Genomic DNA, 15,122 nt, shown 5'->3' on the forward strand with positions numbered 1-15,122 from the left:
ACAACAAATTCATTTTGGACACCATTAGGTATTGTTAGTAACAAAAATACGTAGAATTTATGAATTTTACTTTAATTAATTTAATTTGAATACATTTTAATCTTCTTCAGCCGCATATGAATTGTTCTTCTCTCTGTATTATAACCCTCTTATTCATAAACGTACTTTAAAGTTATAAAGCCGATAAAGTTCGTCTGTCCCATTCCGACGTATTGGAGTCCATTTTAATAGGATAATAGTGGTAGTTTGTTTTAAATCTGTTCTGATTAGTCCATTAGAGAGGATTTATCCCATCTGCTCAGGTTCCGTAGCCGAATGGCATTTCTGCGACGCGAAACGAAAACGAAACGCCGCGAAAGGTAGTCTGGCTCTGTCGCGCCAATACGCACAAGCGATAGAGATAGATATCTACGAGCGTTTCGTCAGCGTTTGTGAATTCGGCTACGCACGCTGTTTTGGTCATAGTTATAATTTTAATTAAAGCGTGTGATGATTTATTATTATTATTATTTTGTTTGATGTTGTAGATAGCAGTACCATCTCACTCGCTAATATAGGCGCATTGTCTATGCCGGCAGATCTAAAAAACTATAGGAATACACTTGGCCGCTCCTCTACACTTAATCATAAATTTGCCATCAGTTTCTGTCTGTCCAGTTGTTTTTGTCGTAGGATTATTGGACCCACCATTATTTGTTGAACTATTCGAGTCTGTGGAAGGCGAGTTATTCGACCCACCGTTATTTGTTGTATTACTCGAGTCTGTAGAAGGCGGGTTATTCGATCCACCATTTCTGGCCGTCGCCGTCGACGTTTGCGAGTGTGTTGTAGTCAATTTCGTAGTTCTTGTTGTCTGTCTGGGTGTATCCTGGTCGAATGATATTGGTATGCACTTAGCCGATCCCGTACAGTGCATTGGTTTTATGTTCGGACCCGCCTGAAATAATATAAAACACATTCATTTCGGAAATGTGCCAAGCATGCTAGCATGCTTAGTAAAATGGTTCAAGTGTTTTAGATGTAAGCTAGCTATAAAGTTTTATGGATAGTCTTAGTTTCTATCTGTAAATTTGTTCATGTCAATAAAAGCTTTTGGTATGTTACCGATTATCTTATATTAAGCTATTTAGAAGAGTCAAAGGAAAACCTTGAATTAATACTTAATCTATTAAACACTAAAGTAAAGAAACAGCCAAAATACTGTTTGAAGATGAATGTTTCAAAAATTTAGCAAGAAAAAAATGTGAACTATTCAGGAAAATAAAAGACAAAATACTATAAATCAAGTCTTCTTTCAGGAAAGTATCTCTGTGACCTTTAAGGTACTTTCCCTCCATGTGACATAGCCGTGGGACAGCCTGTATGTACTTCTGTCAATCTCTCTATGGGCTTTTACTAGAGTAGCTTATTATTTGCATACCGATAATTGTTCATTGTTGTTCGTTGACTGGCCATCGTTCGTCCGTCTCGTCGTCCGCGTTGGGTCAGCTCTCGTCGTCCGCGCTGGGTCGGGTCTACTACGCGTAGTACTGGTTCTGCCTTCACGCGTAGTACTGGTTCTACCCTCACGCGTAGTACGACTTATATCCTCACGCGTTGTAGTGGTTCTATCTTCACGCGTAGTACTAGTTATATCCTCACGCGTAGTACTGGTTCTACCCTCACGCGTTATACTAGTCGTAACCGTACGCATATCAGTGGTTGTCACACGCGATAACGGACTAGTTCTGGTTAAAGAAATATTTAATGTGTGTATTCCCGGACCAACGAAGGTAGTGCATATTCGCTAAAAAAGATGATATTGATTTAGTTTAGTAGCCCTAGATAATCCATACTAATATTATTGTATTTATGGGAAAGTGTGTGTGTCTGTTTATTTGGCCGTCTTTCACGGCAAAACGGAGCGACACATTGACGTGATTTTTAAGTGGAGATAGTTGAAGGGTCGGAGAGTGGCATAGGCTACTTTTTGTCTCTTTTTATCGCGAGCGAATCCGAGGACAAAAGCTAGTTATAAATAATTTTGAGATATTCACGCTATGCACAAAAAAATGGGTTACAATAATTTAAAGAATAACTTTTATCAGTAGCGATAGAAAACATGATACTGATCTACATATTATGAATTTTCCTGAATTGCCTATTTCAACAAAATTGATCTACTAAACTCTTCTAATGAAAAATTTTAATATCAGTGTGCGCGCGCGCAAGCTTATTGTTACGGCCCGTGTTTGACCGTCTCCGACAACATAATATAAATTGTTCTAAAAGGTTTAGCTACTTAAAACCGTTATAAAAATCGTGTTTCTAGTATGAAATGTATCTCAAAGAAAAAATAACTATAATAGTGAAACATCTAGTTTCGGAATAATGTACAATCAAAGCTTAAAAATAGTGTATAATCCATACTAATATTATAAATGGGAAAGTGTGTGTCTGTTTGTTTGTTTCTCTTTCACGGCAAAATGGAGCGACGAATTGACGTGATTTTTTAAGTAGAGATAGTTGAAGGGATGGAATGTGACATAGGCTACTTTTTGTCTCTTTCTAACGCGAATCAAACGGTAACTATGATCTTGCAATGGCAAAATTCAGTTAAAATATGAAAACTGGTTAAGTTACAGTTCTTTGCTTTTCATAAAAGAAAGTTTACTTAGGTACATTCTATAAAATAATTTTGAAGTGTGGCAACATTATAACATTGCCCTAAATAAACACGGAGGTAGGTTCAACAAGTGATGGGGACACATAGATGCAGGACAGGCTCCTTTATTTGGGCCGAGATAGTCAAAGGGCATCGTGACAGATCAGGGGCCCATTTTTCGAAGCTAACACCTGAGACCTTCCTTGGGAAGCGCTTCAGTTTCAAAACTATCATCATATTTCAACCAAATTAAACCAATAAGAGTTTTGAATGATTCACGGTTATTTTCATTAGACTTATATTGACCGGGATATAGACCGTGATGACCTTTTTCGTGATTACTTTTTTTTTTTTTTAAAGGTAATCACGGTCTATATCCCGGTCAATATAAGTCTAAATTAAACAAAATCTAAACCTTCCTCAAGAATCACTCAGAGTATGAATAGAGTCCATTAATAGGTAAAAACTGCATGAAAATCCGTTGTCGTTTTTGAGTTTATCGCGAACACACACACACACACACACAACTGAATCAACTCAGGTGATTTCAAGATTAACGCATAAGGACCCTTGACTATTGGAAAACCAGAAATCTTAAATAGATATTTTAACAAATTTTCTTTAACACTAAATAAAAAGTAGCCTAATAATAGTGCGTGGGGATCTAGATCCAATACGTAGAGGCTGTTTATATATATTTTTAAAATATTTATAATTATATATATTTTTAATACTTTTAACATTATTTTACATGGCCTCTTATTAAATCACAACCAAAAAATTAAGTATTGGAGTTTTTTTTTTTTTTTTTTTGAGTTTTTGCAAAGTTTTTTTGTATTAGTTAATTAGTATGACAAGACTACATAGTGGTGTAAACGTCAGCTAAAAATACGTTTTTGCCAGAATTATGACGAAAAAAAGTTTTAGAGGAAGATATAATTATCCGTTCGAAATCCTGATATTTCATATTAATGACATTATAGTCTCTAAACATGGTCAGGAATAGACTGTTAAAATCATCAGGTTATTCAGGCCCACGGTGTATACAACGGTGGATGTAAAGATCGCAGTGTAAGCTTACTTGTCCTGGGTTGTTAGGATCATCGAAACAATATGAAACTTCTTGCCTCGTGTCAATAATAAACGCAGCAAATACAGAAACCCATAATGCTAATCTTAATATCATGGCCACTTTGCAAAATTAAAATATTTTATGAATTTTCAATTAAACTTTGATTGAACAGTAACAGAAAATGTCTCAAACATCATCGTTGTTCAATTAATACTGAAAATAATTGGATACTTATGTATTCTTGAGATTAAAGTGTACTTTGACTAGCAAGGTTCAAATTGAAAAATAATTAATGGCTTCTAGTTATTATTGGAAATAAATCTTATCTAAGATTATGTCAAGTAATAAAATTACTTTACAGGTGCCTTAGCCGAATGGCATTTCTGCGACGCGAAACGAAAACGAAACGCCGCGAAAGGTAGTCTGACTCTGTGATGACAATACGCACGAGCGATAGAGATATATGTATATCTACGAGCTTGACGTTTCTTGAGCGTTTGTGCCATTCGACTACGCACCCTGACCAGACCCTTTAGCACAACTAGCCTTGTCGCACGCGAGTCTATACATCAAGCGCGACTTCAAGTATGGACTCGCGCGACAAGGCAAGTTGTGCTAAAGAGTCAGAAATATATTATGACTAAGTATTTAGTGTTACTTTGATATATTATGCGGTGACAGTTCAGTATAGTATAAAGATAACCTAACCACAAAATTAAAATTTTGAAAAAACCCCGACCGCGACCTAGTAGACCGATTTTCATGAAACATGGCTAAGAACACTCCCGATTAACTCAGCTTTCAGACAAAAAAAACTAAATCAAAATAGGTTTATCCGTTCGAGAGCTACGATGCCACAGACAGACACACACACAGACAGACACACACACACAGACAGACAAACAGACAGACAGACATACACACAGACAGACACGTCAAACTTATAACACCCCTTCGTTTTTGCGTCGGGGGTTAAAAATAGTTCTAATGGAATTCCGCAACATGGCGCGTAGTCATATACAGAGTTCCTTATACTGATCAACATGGCGCGTAGTCATATATTAGGGTTAGGCTTTAGTAGAAGACGTTAAACTTTCGTGAAACATATTCAAATATTTCTTTTTTTTTATACTACGTCGGTGGCAAACAAGCATACGGCCCGCCTGATGTAAATCAGTCACCGTAACCTATGGACGCCTGCAACTCAAACAGTGTCACATGCGCTTTGCCACCCCATTAGAAACTTGTACATTCTCTTTTGCTGTGTTAAGTACACAGCAAAAAGGAGTGTACAAGTTCCAAGGAGGGTTAGTTCCGTAAATCCTCCCGTCATCAGCACACCGCACCCTCGTTGAGCTCTGGCAGCCTTACTCACCGACAGGAACACAACACTATGAGTAGGGTCTAGTGCTATTTGGCTGCGGTCTTCTGTAAGGCGGAGGCACTTCCCCAGTTGGGCTCTGCTCTAGATTCGAGCGAGACGATATCCGCTGTGCTGTGCCCTACCACACAAAGCGGAATATCATTCGCTATGCCCTACCTCCTACCGAATTTATTCACTATACGGTTGTACTGTAAGAGAGACGGCCTATTGGTGAAGGGCATCCTATATTCAAAACACTCTTTATTTCAATATCTTTTTATTTCAAGGGAGTTAAATCACAAACAACTATACTCCCAATCGCTGCTTCTATTCGAATGCCCCGTCAAGTGTTCGTTCTCCTTGACGTTTATCTATTATTTCAAATTCAAATCGGGGACTGCCAGTCAGCGAACATCAACATGCTGTAAAAGGTTTCATTCCATATATGAAACCTCTTACAGTAGGTCGACCAAGGCCTCCTCAAGTGTTCGAAGCTGGAATCGGACGGATGCCTGATCGAAATTTCCAAGTATATGACATTCCCGAAGGCTCGTGGCGCCCTCTGCCACTGCTGCTGAATAGTAGTACTACTTAAAAAATACAAATTAAGACGCTACGAGAGCGAAAATGCAAAAATGGAAAGGAGTCCCGCCATCAATTTGGGAATTTCAAGTAAATATAGTGTTATTAACTAGATTTATCGAAAAAAATTTGTCCATTAAGAACAACTCAGTTAAAAGATATTGAGAAAAAATCTTTAAAATCGAGGTTCCGCTCTCGACTGTTTCCTCCTTCAAAACTTACTTAAATGGAACGAAATTTGAGAATCTGAATAACAATGAAATAATCTGTGTCAGACCGTTTAGATGTTTTGGCTAATTGTTACCGATCTTGACTGCAGAGATGTTAAAAAAAATAGGTAGCGGAATGTATTTAAATACAAAATGCAAATACTTTGGGTTTTTACCTATTTCAAATAAAAATACAAAATAGTTTTACAAAAAGGTATTTGAAATACAAAATGCAAAATAGGTATTTTCAAAATACCTTTACTCAAATAAAATACTTTTTTGACATAAGGTAAAACTTTTACTTTTATTTGAAGAATATGTTTAAAACACAGAATCACGAGGGAGCCCAGAAACCTGGCTTTATAAAATATAAATGGACTGTCTCCATGTCTTTTACCTAATATTGTAAAAATCGAATGAAAGAGTTATATTGCAACATGTATGAAATATGAAAAAAAAGTAGTTAATATTAATTAAGCATACATTACAGCTGTACTAAATAGAAATGCCTACAATCATTATGTACACGAATCATAATATGGATTTCCCCCGATTTTTCGATGTTCACGTCAGGGTGCTTTGGGATTTTGCAACAAATCGTTTACTATTTATTGAACCTTAATTATTATAGGAACTGCTATGTCGTCAGCACTGAAAATAAGTGTGTTTTTGTAAAAAAATAAATTAAGCGGTTCTGAACGTGTTGTCCCGGTCAGTACATAACTTAGACAAAGAAAAAATAGAATACGCGCTCGGCTCGGTACCATCTATCTTACGTGAAAAAGTGACAAAAAGCATTTTGTATTTGGAAGTGGTAGAAAATGCAAAATACTTGTACTAAAAAGTATTTCAAATAAAATAGAAAATAGTTTTCGATAAAAGTATTTAAAATACCAAAAACAAAATAGGTATTTTGTATTTTGTATTCCTATTTGAAATGCTTTTATTTCAAATAGTTAACATCTCTTATCTTGAGCATCACACCTTTTTTGAGCCATTATGAAAAAGGCCGTTTTTAGACATTCTTGATTGGCTCTAGCGTCTTTCAAAACAAAAATAGCGAAAAAATCACAAAAATAGCAAAATAATATTAATTTGTTCTTAGAGCACACCATTGCATTAGTGAGCTTACAAACAATCAGTCTGGCGTGCGTCGCGTCTAACGCCAACGGTCTGTCAGTTGGAAAAAGTGCCGTACGTCGTACTGATTAGTAGTAACAATCCATAAATATACCTGGCCAATAATTTTTATTTTATTACTTAACATAATCTCAGATAAGGTTTATTCTCATTACTACCTAGAAACCATTAATTCTTTTTCAATTGGAAACTTGCTAGTCAAAGTATACTTTTATCTTAAGAATACGTTTTCCAATTATTTTCAGTATTAATTGAACAACGATGATTCTTGCGACATGTTCTGCTACTGTTCAATCAAAATTTAATTAAAATTCAGAAATTTATCATTTGTAATTATTTTAGTTTATTACTCGTATATAACGAGAGGTGGCCATGATATTAAGATCAGTATTATGGGTTTCCATATTTGCTACTTTATTATTGACACGAGGCAACAGTTTGAAACTTGTTACCCTAACCTGACAACCCAAGACAAGTAAGCTTACACTGCGATCTTTATTCTTATACACCGTGGGCCTGAATAACCCGAAGAAATATTTTAACAGTATATTCCTGACATAAAACAATTTATACTTTATGTTGTCGGAGACGGTCAAACACGGGCCGTAATTGTTAGCTTGCGCGCGCACACACTGATATTAAAATCATTCATTAGAACAGTTTAATAGTAGATCATTTTTGTTTAAATAGGTAATTCAGGAAAATTCCTTATAATTATAAATCAAATCATGTTTTCTATCGTTACTGATAAAAATTATTCTATAAATTATTTAACCCAAATTTTTGTGCACAGCATGATATCTCCAAATTATTTATAAACTAGCTTTTGCCCGCGGCTTCGCTCGCGTTAGAAAGAGACAAAATGTAGCCATTCCACTCTCCACCCCTTCAACTATCTCCACCTAAAAATCACGTCAATTCGTCGCTCCGTTTTACCGTGAAAGACGGACAAACAAACAGACACACACACTTTCCTATTTATCTAAATAAATAAATAATAAAGTATGAATATCTGGGGCTACTAAACTAAGTCAATATCATCTCTTTTAGACAATATGCACTACTGCCGCTGGACCGGGACCACACACATACAAATTTCTTTCACCAGAACTAGTCCAAACGCTGGTGACAACCACTGAAATGCGTACAGTTACGACTAGTATAACGCGTGAGGATAGAACTAGTACTACGCGTGAAGATAGAACCACTACAACGCGTGAGGATATAACTAGTACTACGCGTGAAGATAGAACCACTACAACGCGTGAGGATATAACTAGTAGTACGCGTGAGGTTGGAACAAGTACTACACGTGAAGGCAGAACCAGTACTACGCGTGATGGCAGAACTAGTACTACGCGTAGTAGAACCGACCCAGGGCGGACGACAAGACGGACGAACGACGGCCAATCAACGAACAACAATGAACAATTATCAGTATGCAAATAATAAGCTACTGGACGAAGAGTCGAGAGCCGCCAGACCATACAGGTCGCGCAAATTAGGTAGTAAATTCACCGAGAGATGGATGGCGCTATACCTATACTTCTAGTCAAGTTTTAAGGTTAGGTATATTAAGAAACATGAGATTAAATATTTGAAATGTTGAAAGTTTGTACGGATACGGAACCCTCGGCGGGTGAGTCCGACTAGCATTTGGCTGGTTTTTTTAAACAACTTTCCTCAAGGCTGATGTTTTATGTAATAAAAAATACTGTTAGGATGTGATAATCATCAATCCTGACTAGGGTATGCAAAAACCGGTTAACTTAAAAAACCGGTTAATAACCGAGACTTTTCCTTCAAAACCGGTTAACCGGGTATTAACCGGTTTTGAGGATTTTTAGTAAATGACCGTACTACGCAATAATTACCATTACCTTTAAGAATTCTGATGTTGATGATATCGTAGCAGGTATTATTTGCACGATGAAGATCATTTTTATCCAGTTTTTAGAAATTTGGTAAATGCGGAAATTGCTAAAAAAGGCTTGTGTGGTTTGAATGTGATTCGTCAGTTTTGCGTTTTCTAGGCATGTCGCGAAGGTCTACAGCTCCCAGAGCCCCTAGTAATACAAGCAATTGATGTAAGAAAACCAAGATCTCCATTTTACCTTTCTTTTAAAAAATATAGTTTGAAATATACGGTAGACTCCGGTTACAACGACGCTCAAGGGACCGCTGATATTACGTCGTACTAACCGGATGTCGTACAAAACGAATTTCATTTCTTTTAATTAAAAGTAATATTTACATCTCTATTACTAAAACATTTCAATCAATAGGTTTATTTACAGGGTATTATTATCATAGTATTAATACCTTATTTTATTGTGACTTGTTTAGTTAGAAAAGTCCTTTTTAGTATGCGTGCTTGCTCATCATTTGTAAGTAAAGCTAGTTTATACGCAATCGAAAAATACAAATTGGGTTCTATTTAGCTTATAAGATTAGACCCGAGGCGAACAAATTGTTAAAATTTTAAAAGCAATACTTCAAAAAGTTACATGGCCACAATGTAATCTTGCTACTTGTTGTAGGCAAGACAGGGGGCCGTGCTCGGGTGGAAGTAGCTTTGTTTCCTCAATTTACTAGTAAAACTAAAAACGTTGTCGCTCGTCGTTGCAACCGGACTTGACGGACGGATTCTGTGTAAAATGTGTCGTAAAAAGCGGCTGGTCGTTAAAATCAGAGTCGTAATACAATAAACGGATGTACTTTCATACTATCACATACGAAAACCAAATAAATACCTGTGCTTATGTCGTTGTAAGAGGTTGGACGTTAGGTCTATGCGGAGTCGTAATATACTAACCGGACTCTACTGTATTGTATAAAATGTATAATTGAGTAGACTCGGGACTAATTTTTAAAATAAAATCATTACAAATAATAATGTTGTCAATGAAAAGTAATGAATAAATCTTTATTATTACAAAACATTAAATAATTACGTATTTTTGAACCTTTTAATGCCTAATTTTCCAAATTTTGAGAAATAAATACAGTTTCGGTTATTAACCGGTTAGAGACTATAAAAACCGGTTTTTAACAGAGGCCAAAAAGTCTCGGTTAACCGGTTTTTCGGTTAACCGGTTAACCGGTTTGCACACCCTAATCCTGACCATTTCCGCCGGCCGTAATTTTTCCCAGACGCTTGAAAGTTTCTCTAACTCACCCTAATTTCTCAAACTACGGCTTGCGCAAATGGTTGGAAAATGATGATTGTCAATTCCTAACATTATTTTCTAACACAAATATAAAAATTAACCTTGAGAATTAAAGGGAAGTTAGTGTTTAAAAAAAACCTAGTGGCAAAAAAATAGCCAACGGGCCGAACTAGGTAATATGCAGACTTTAAACTGTAGCTTTATTTGACGTTCATATGTGCATTGTAGGTAACCTATCGATGTTTCGAAAATCCTTTGTCCGATTATCACTTGTCCGAAAACGGTTGACAGAATTTTTATAATCCAAATACATTGTTTACCATACTTTTAATATGCCGCTAGTTTGCTATCCCACATTATCGTTTTCCCGAAATTCAATATCCAGAAGAACGGTTGCCAACTTTATCATTTGACAACCGATTTGTTAACCACCTTTTCATAAATCCCATGCTATGTAACATCGAAATGTCATTTTCCCTAATATCATTTTATAGAAACTCAATAACCAGAAGAACGGTTGCCAATCTTATCATTTGACAACCGTTTCGTTAACTACCTTTTCATAAATCCGATGCTAACGCGACATCGAAATGTCATTTTCCCTTATATTATTGTAAAAAAAATTGGTTAGGTTACGTCACGGAAACAAACATTTGCTAGAAAAGTAGGTTAGGTTAGGTTAGAACTGCGACCATTCAGAAACAACCTTGTGCTAGAAAAGTGGGTTAGGTTAGGTTAGAACTGCGACCATACAGAAACAAACTTGTGCTAGAAAAGTGGGTTAGGTTAGGTTAGAACTGCGACCATACATAAACCAACTTCTGCTAGAAAAGTGGGTTAGGTTAGGTTAGATCTGCGACCACACAGAAACAAACTTGTGCTAGAAAAGTGGGTTAGGTTAGGTTAGAACATACAGAAACAAACCTTTGCCATAAACCCTTATGGCAAGGATTCTTAAGTCAAGTAAGAACTGCGACCGTGAGGGTCGGCAACAAACTTTTGTTAAAAAATTAAGGATTTACTGAACTTTTGATATAGCGGCTTGATAATATTTCGAATTATAAAACTATACGCCATACAAAATAGCTGTCAAATGATACTTAGGAATTTTAACAAGTATTAATTCGAATTTCGAACTTTTGATATAGCGGCTAAATAATATTTCGGATTAGAAACTTTACGCGACAAAAAGTAGTTGTCAAATGATTCTTAGACATTTTAATAAGTGTTGATTCGAATCATAAGCGAAACAAAATTACAGCGAAATAAGAATGGGGAAAATAATAATAGGGGAAAAGTACTTTCGGGCAAACAAAACTTAGGGCAATTAATAAAATGGGAAACGTTTTCGGGCTACTAATATTCGACATTACAATTTTCGACTTTTTGATAGGTAACCGTGCATTGTAATATGCCTACTTGAAAAATAAATATTTCATTTTCATTTTCATTTTCATAAACGTCGATATGAACTCTACATTATCCCAAAGTTTCACATTTGAGAAAATGATGGTCTGGCGGCTCTATAGGCTAGCCTATACTTTAAGGACTCACTTTAAGGACTAAGAGCTCTTAGTCCTTAAAGTGAGGTGCATGGTAATACAGAGTGTAACAAAAATGGTGGTGATCCGTTTAAGGACGTACTCAGTATCGTATTCTTATCAGGAAAAAGTAGAAGAAAATTTTTTTTCGCTAAAAAAATTTTCACTTTTTTATGAGCCGGGCCGCGCGAATCGGTCGAATCTCCATACAAAGATAAAAAAAAATTTTGCGAAAAAAAATTTTTATCCTACTTTTTCCTGATGAGAATACGATACTGAATACGCCCTTAAACGGATCACCACCATTTTTGTTACACCCTGTAGAGAGCACTCTCTGGCACTCTCTGGGGCCAAGGCCCATAGAGAGATTGACAGAAGTTGTACATACTGTGATATTATATCAAATCTCAGTCGGCCATTAATTTCTAGCTTAGGGAAGAGAGAGGGCGAGCACGACCCGTGAGAAGGAGATCGCATTAGTTGCGTTCACTAAGAATGCGTTCTCACACTCACACATACATTCCACTGACTTTCGGAACTACGTTAGAGCGTTGTAAGATTGATGCAAATCTTACCTACTCGCAGACGTTAAGCGCCATCTATTAGATTATTGTGGCATGACTTCGGTAGTGATAGAGGGAGATGCCTCACTACTTTTCTTCCAGTCAAATCAGCTTCTTCTACCCTAAGGTTGTCTGGTAGAGATCGCTTACAGCAATAAGACCGCCTGTTGCTACCTATATGTTTAATGTCTGCTATTTGTAATCTGTTATCTTTGTGGTGCAATAAAGAATATTAACTTACTTCTTTTTAAGAACTCAAACTATTACCTAAAATACAATTACTTAATATGATGGAATTAATATGAAATCTAGTTGAGTGACGTCACAGTCAGCTCATTTACTTTATACATACTTATACAATTTATCTGGGTTATTAAATAGAAATTGGATTTAAAAATAACTATTGTAAGTTTTTATTTTGATTAACTGATATTTTATTTCGTGCTTCGTATAAAATATTTCTGTCTTTAGAGGAGATAAAGTGTATTTATTCGACCTTGAAGTAAAGCTTCTCTTTTTTTAATTTGGGGACATCTTACACAGATAAACATAGCCCCAAACTAAGCATCGCCTGTACTACGGGTGCTAAGAGACGATATATAGGTGCATAGAAAACATCCATCATGAGTATCATGACTCAGGGCAAACATCTGTGCTCATCACATAAATAAATGCCCTTACCGGGATTCCAATCCAGGACCGCGGCTTAGCAGGTATGTTCATTACCGACTGAGCCAGACCGGTCGTCAATTAATGTATCTTCTCCTTCTTTAGGTACCATATCCTCTTCGGAAGTCGGTTACCACAATCCGGAACTCCTCTCTATTCGCAGTTCTTCTGTCTACCGCGGCAGCGTCTATTCCCGTCCAGCTCCTAAGGTTACCAATCCAGGTTGTTTTTCTTTTTCCTCTGCCCCTTTAGCCTCTTTGACTCGATTTTTCCCTCTTTGCCTTTGACAAACTTTGTTTATGTCTGTATCATCATCAATATCATCATTCACTTGCCCTTTTCCCATTACTTGGGGTCGGCCCAGAAGATCTTCTTTTTCCATTCCTCTCTCTCTATCAGCCGTCATTTTCATATTAACACCTTCTAGTAGTAGGTAGTAGTCTATCCATATTTTCTTAGGTCTTCCACTACCCATGTATCCATCCTTTCATATTTACTACTTGTTTTGTACATGTCCAAAATAAGCTTTTTCTTTTTCATGATTGTAGTTACTAGTTTTGTTTCTTGTTTATTATTTTGAGTACTTTTTGATCTGTTCTTTATCTCGCCTCAATCCATAACAGCTTTGTTTTCATAAATGTGATTTGGGCTATTTCTATTCAAATTTAAATTTCATTGCTTGGGTCCCATTCTTGGTTAACCCAGGAGCTAGACTAACCTACGAGATATTTGTAGTTTTCTACTCATTTTATCATATGTCGTCACCTGACTGATTCACATTTCACATTTGGTTCACATTTTTTTTTGTAACCAACATAACATTTGTTTTTAATCATTCATCTTCAAACAGTATTTTGGCATTTATTTACTTCGGTATTTAATAGATTTAGTATGAATTCAAGGTTTTCCTTTGATTCTTCTAAATAGCATAATATAAGATAATCAATTATATAATATGAAAACATTTATTAACATGAACAAATTCACAGATAGATACTAAGACTATCCATAAAACTTTATAGCTAGCTTACATCTAAAACACTTGAACCATTTTACTAAGCATGCTAGCATGCTTGGGACATTTCCGCAATTAATGTGTTTTATATTATTTCAGGCGGGTCCGAACATAAAACCAATACACTGTACGGGATCGGCTAAGTGCATACCAATATCATTCGACCAGGATACACCCAGACAGACATCAAGAACTACAAAATTGACTACAACAAACTCGCAAACGTCGACGTCGACGACCAGAAATGGTGGATCGAATAACCCGCCTTCTACAACTCGAATAATTCAACAAATAACGGTGGGTCGAATAACTCGCCTACTACAGACTCGAATAGTTCAACAAATAATGGTGGGTCCAATAATCCTACGACAAAAGCAACAGAAAGGACGGAAACTGATGGAAAATTCACGATTAAGTGTAGAGGAGCGGCCAAGTGTATTCCTATAGTTTTTTAGATCTGCCGGCATAGACAATGTGCCAATCGTTTTTGCTCCGTAGCGTAATGTAGTCACCTGTTTGATCATTCTTCCATTGCCACGGAGAGTAAGTGATTGCCGATGTCTACGCAGCCTTACCATAAGTTTGACAAAACATTGTTATTGTATTAAAAAATATTTACATTTACATCCGTTTTGATAACTATGTGCCGATTAGTTTTCCGCCGCCTGTGGTCTTATATACATATTAATAAGGTTGCCAAAAAAGTAATGGTTGCACGCAAATGGGTAAAAACCAAAAAAATATTCTTATACTTAGGTTTTCTGAAAGCAAAATAATGTCAACCTTGGGTGTTTACACTTGAATAGGTACTTACCTAACTAAGCTAAGAATTATATTTTAGAATACCTCAGTACAGCGAGACAAATCTCGACTGGGGGGCAAATGTAACTGGTCCATTTTTTCCATGTTTTACAATGTTTGCATTAATAAATAGAGTGTTTATCGGTTATATATGATAGGCGTGTTCAATGGACACATGTAGAACTCAATATCATAGTAAATAATGGAAAAAATAGACTAGTTACAATTGCCTCCCAGTCGAGATTTTCCCCGCTGCACCTTACACTACGAATTTAATTACAAGTAAGTATAGTCATTCGCCTCTTTCAAAATTAAATGTAAGTATGTACGTCCTTGACATAAATATGTAATTT

At 36.2% G+C, this 15,122-nt stretch overlaps 2 protein-coding genes across 2 annotated transcripts; one reads left to right on the top strand and one right to left on the bottom strand.

The window, feature by feature from the left end:
* Positions 1 to 511: 511 nt before the first annotated feature.
* On the bottom strand, positions 512 to 3,880 carry LOC125242547 (hyphally regulated cell wall protein 3-like). The gene is made up of 3 exons (XM_048151305.1): positions 3,726 to 3,880; positions 1,421 to 1,786; positions 512 to 937 (listed from the first exon to the last, which is right to left on the bottom strand). Exons 1-3 carry the CDS (start codon positions 3,828 to 3,830, stop codon positions 581 to 583), a joined length of 828 nt encoding a protein of 275 aa, XP_048007262.1. The 5' UTR covers positions 3,831 to 3,880; the 3' UTR covers positions 512 to 580.
* Positions 3,881 to 11,686: 7,806 nt separating this feature from the next.
* On the top strand, positions 11,687 to 14,518 carry LOC125224956. The gene is made up of 3 exons (XM_048128475.1): positions 11,687 to 11,692; positions 13,059 to 13,175; positions 14,068 to 14,518. Exons 1-3 carry the CDS (start codon positions 11,687 to 11,689, stop codon positions 14,413 to 14,415), a joined length of 471 nt encoding a protein of 156 aa, XP_047984432.1. The 3' UTR covers positions 14,416 to 14,518.
* Positions 14,519 to 15,122: the final 604 nt, after the last annotated feature.

This window comes from Leguminivora glycinivorella, chromosome 3 (genome assembly GCF_023078275.1).
Source record: "Leguminivora glycinivorella isolate SPB_JAAS2020 chromosome 3, LegGlyc_1.1, whole genome shotgun sequence".
Lineage (NCBI taxonomy): Eukaryota > Metazoa > Arthropoda > Insecta > Lepidoptera > Tortricidae > Leguminivora > Leguminivora glycinivorella.

Coding starts and splice junctions, on each gene's coding strand:
- LOC125224956 (XM_048128475.1), top strand. Junction 13,176..14,067: donor TCCTAAGGTTACCAATCCAG/GTTGTTTTTCTT, acceptor ATATTATTTCAG/GCGGGTCCGAACATAAAACC.
- LOC125242547 (XM_048151305.1), bottom strand. CDS start 3,830: ATGATATTAAGATTAGCATTATGGGTTTCTGTATTTGCTGCGTTTATT. Junction 1,787..3,725: donor ATCCTAACAACCCAGGACAA/GTAAGCTTACAC, acceptor CATCTTTTTTAG/CGAATATGCACTACCTTCGT. Junction 938..1,420: donor ACAACAATGAACAATTATCG/GTATGCAAATAA, acceptor ATATTATTTCAG/GCGGGTCCGAACATAAAACC.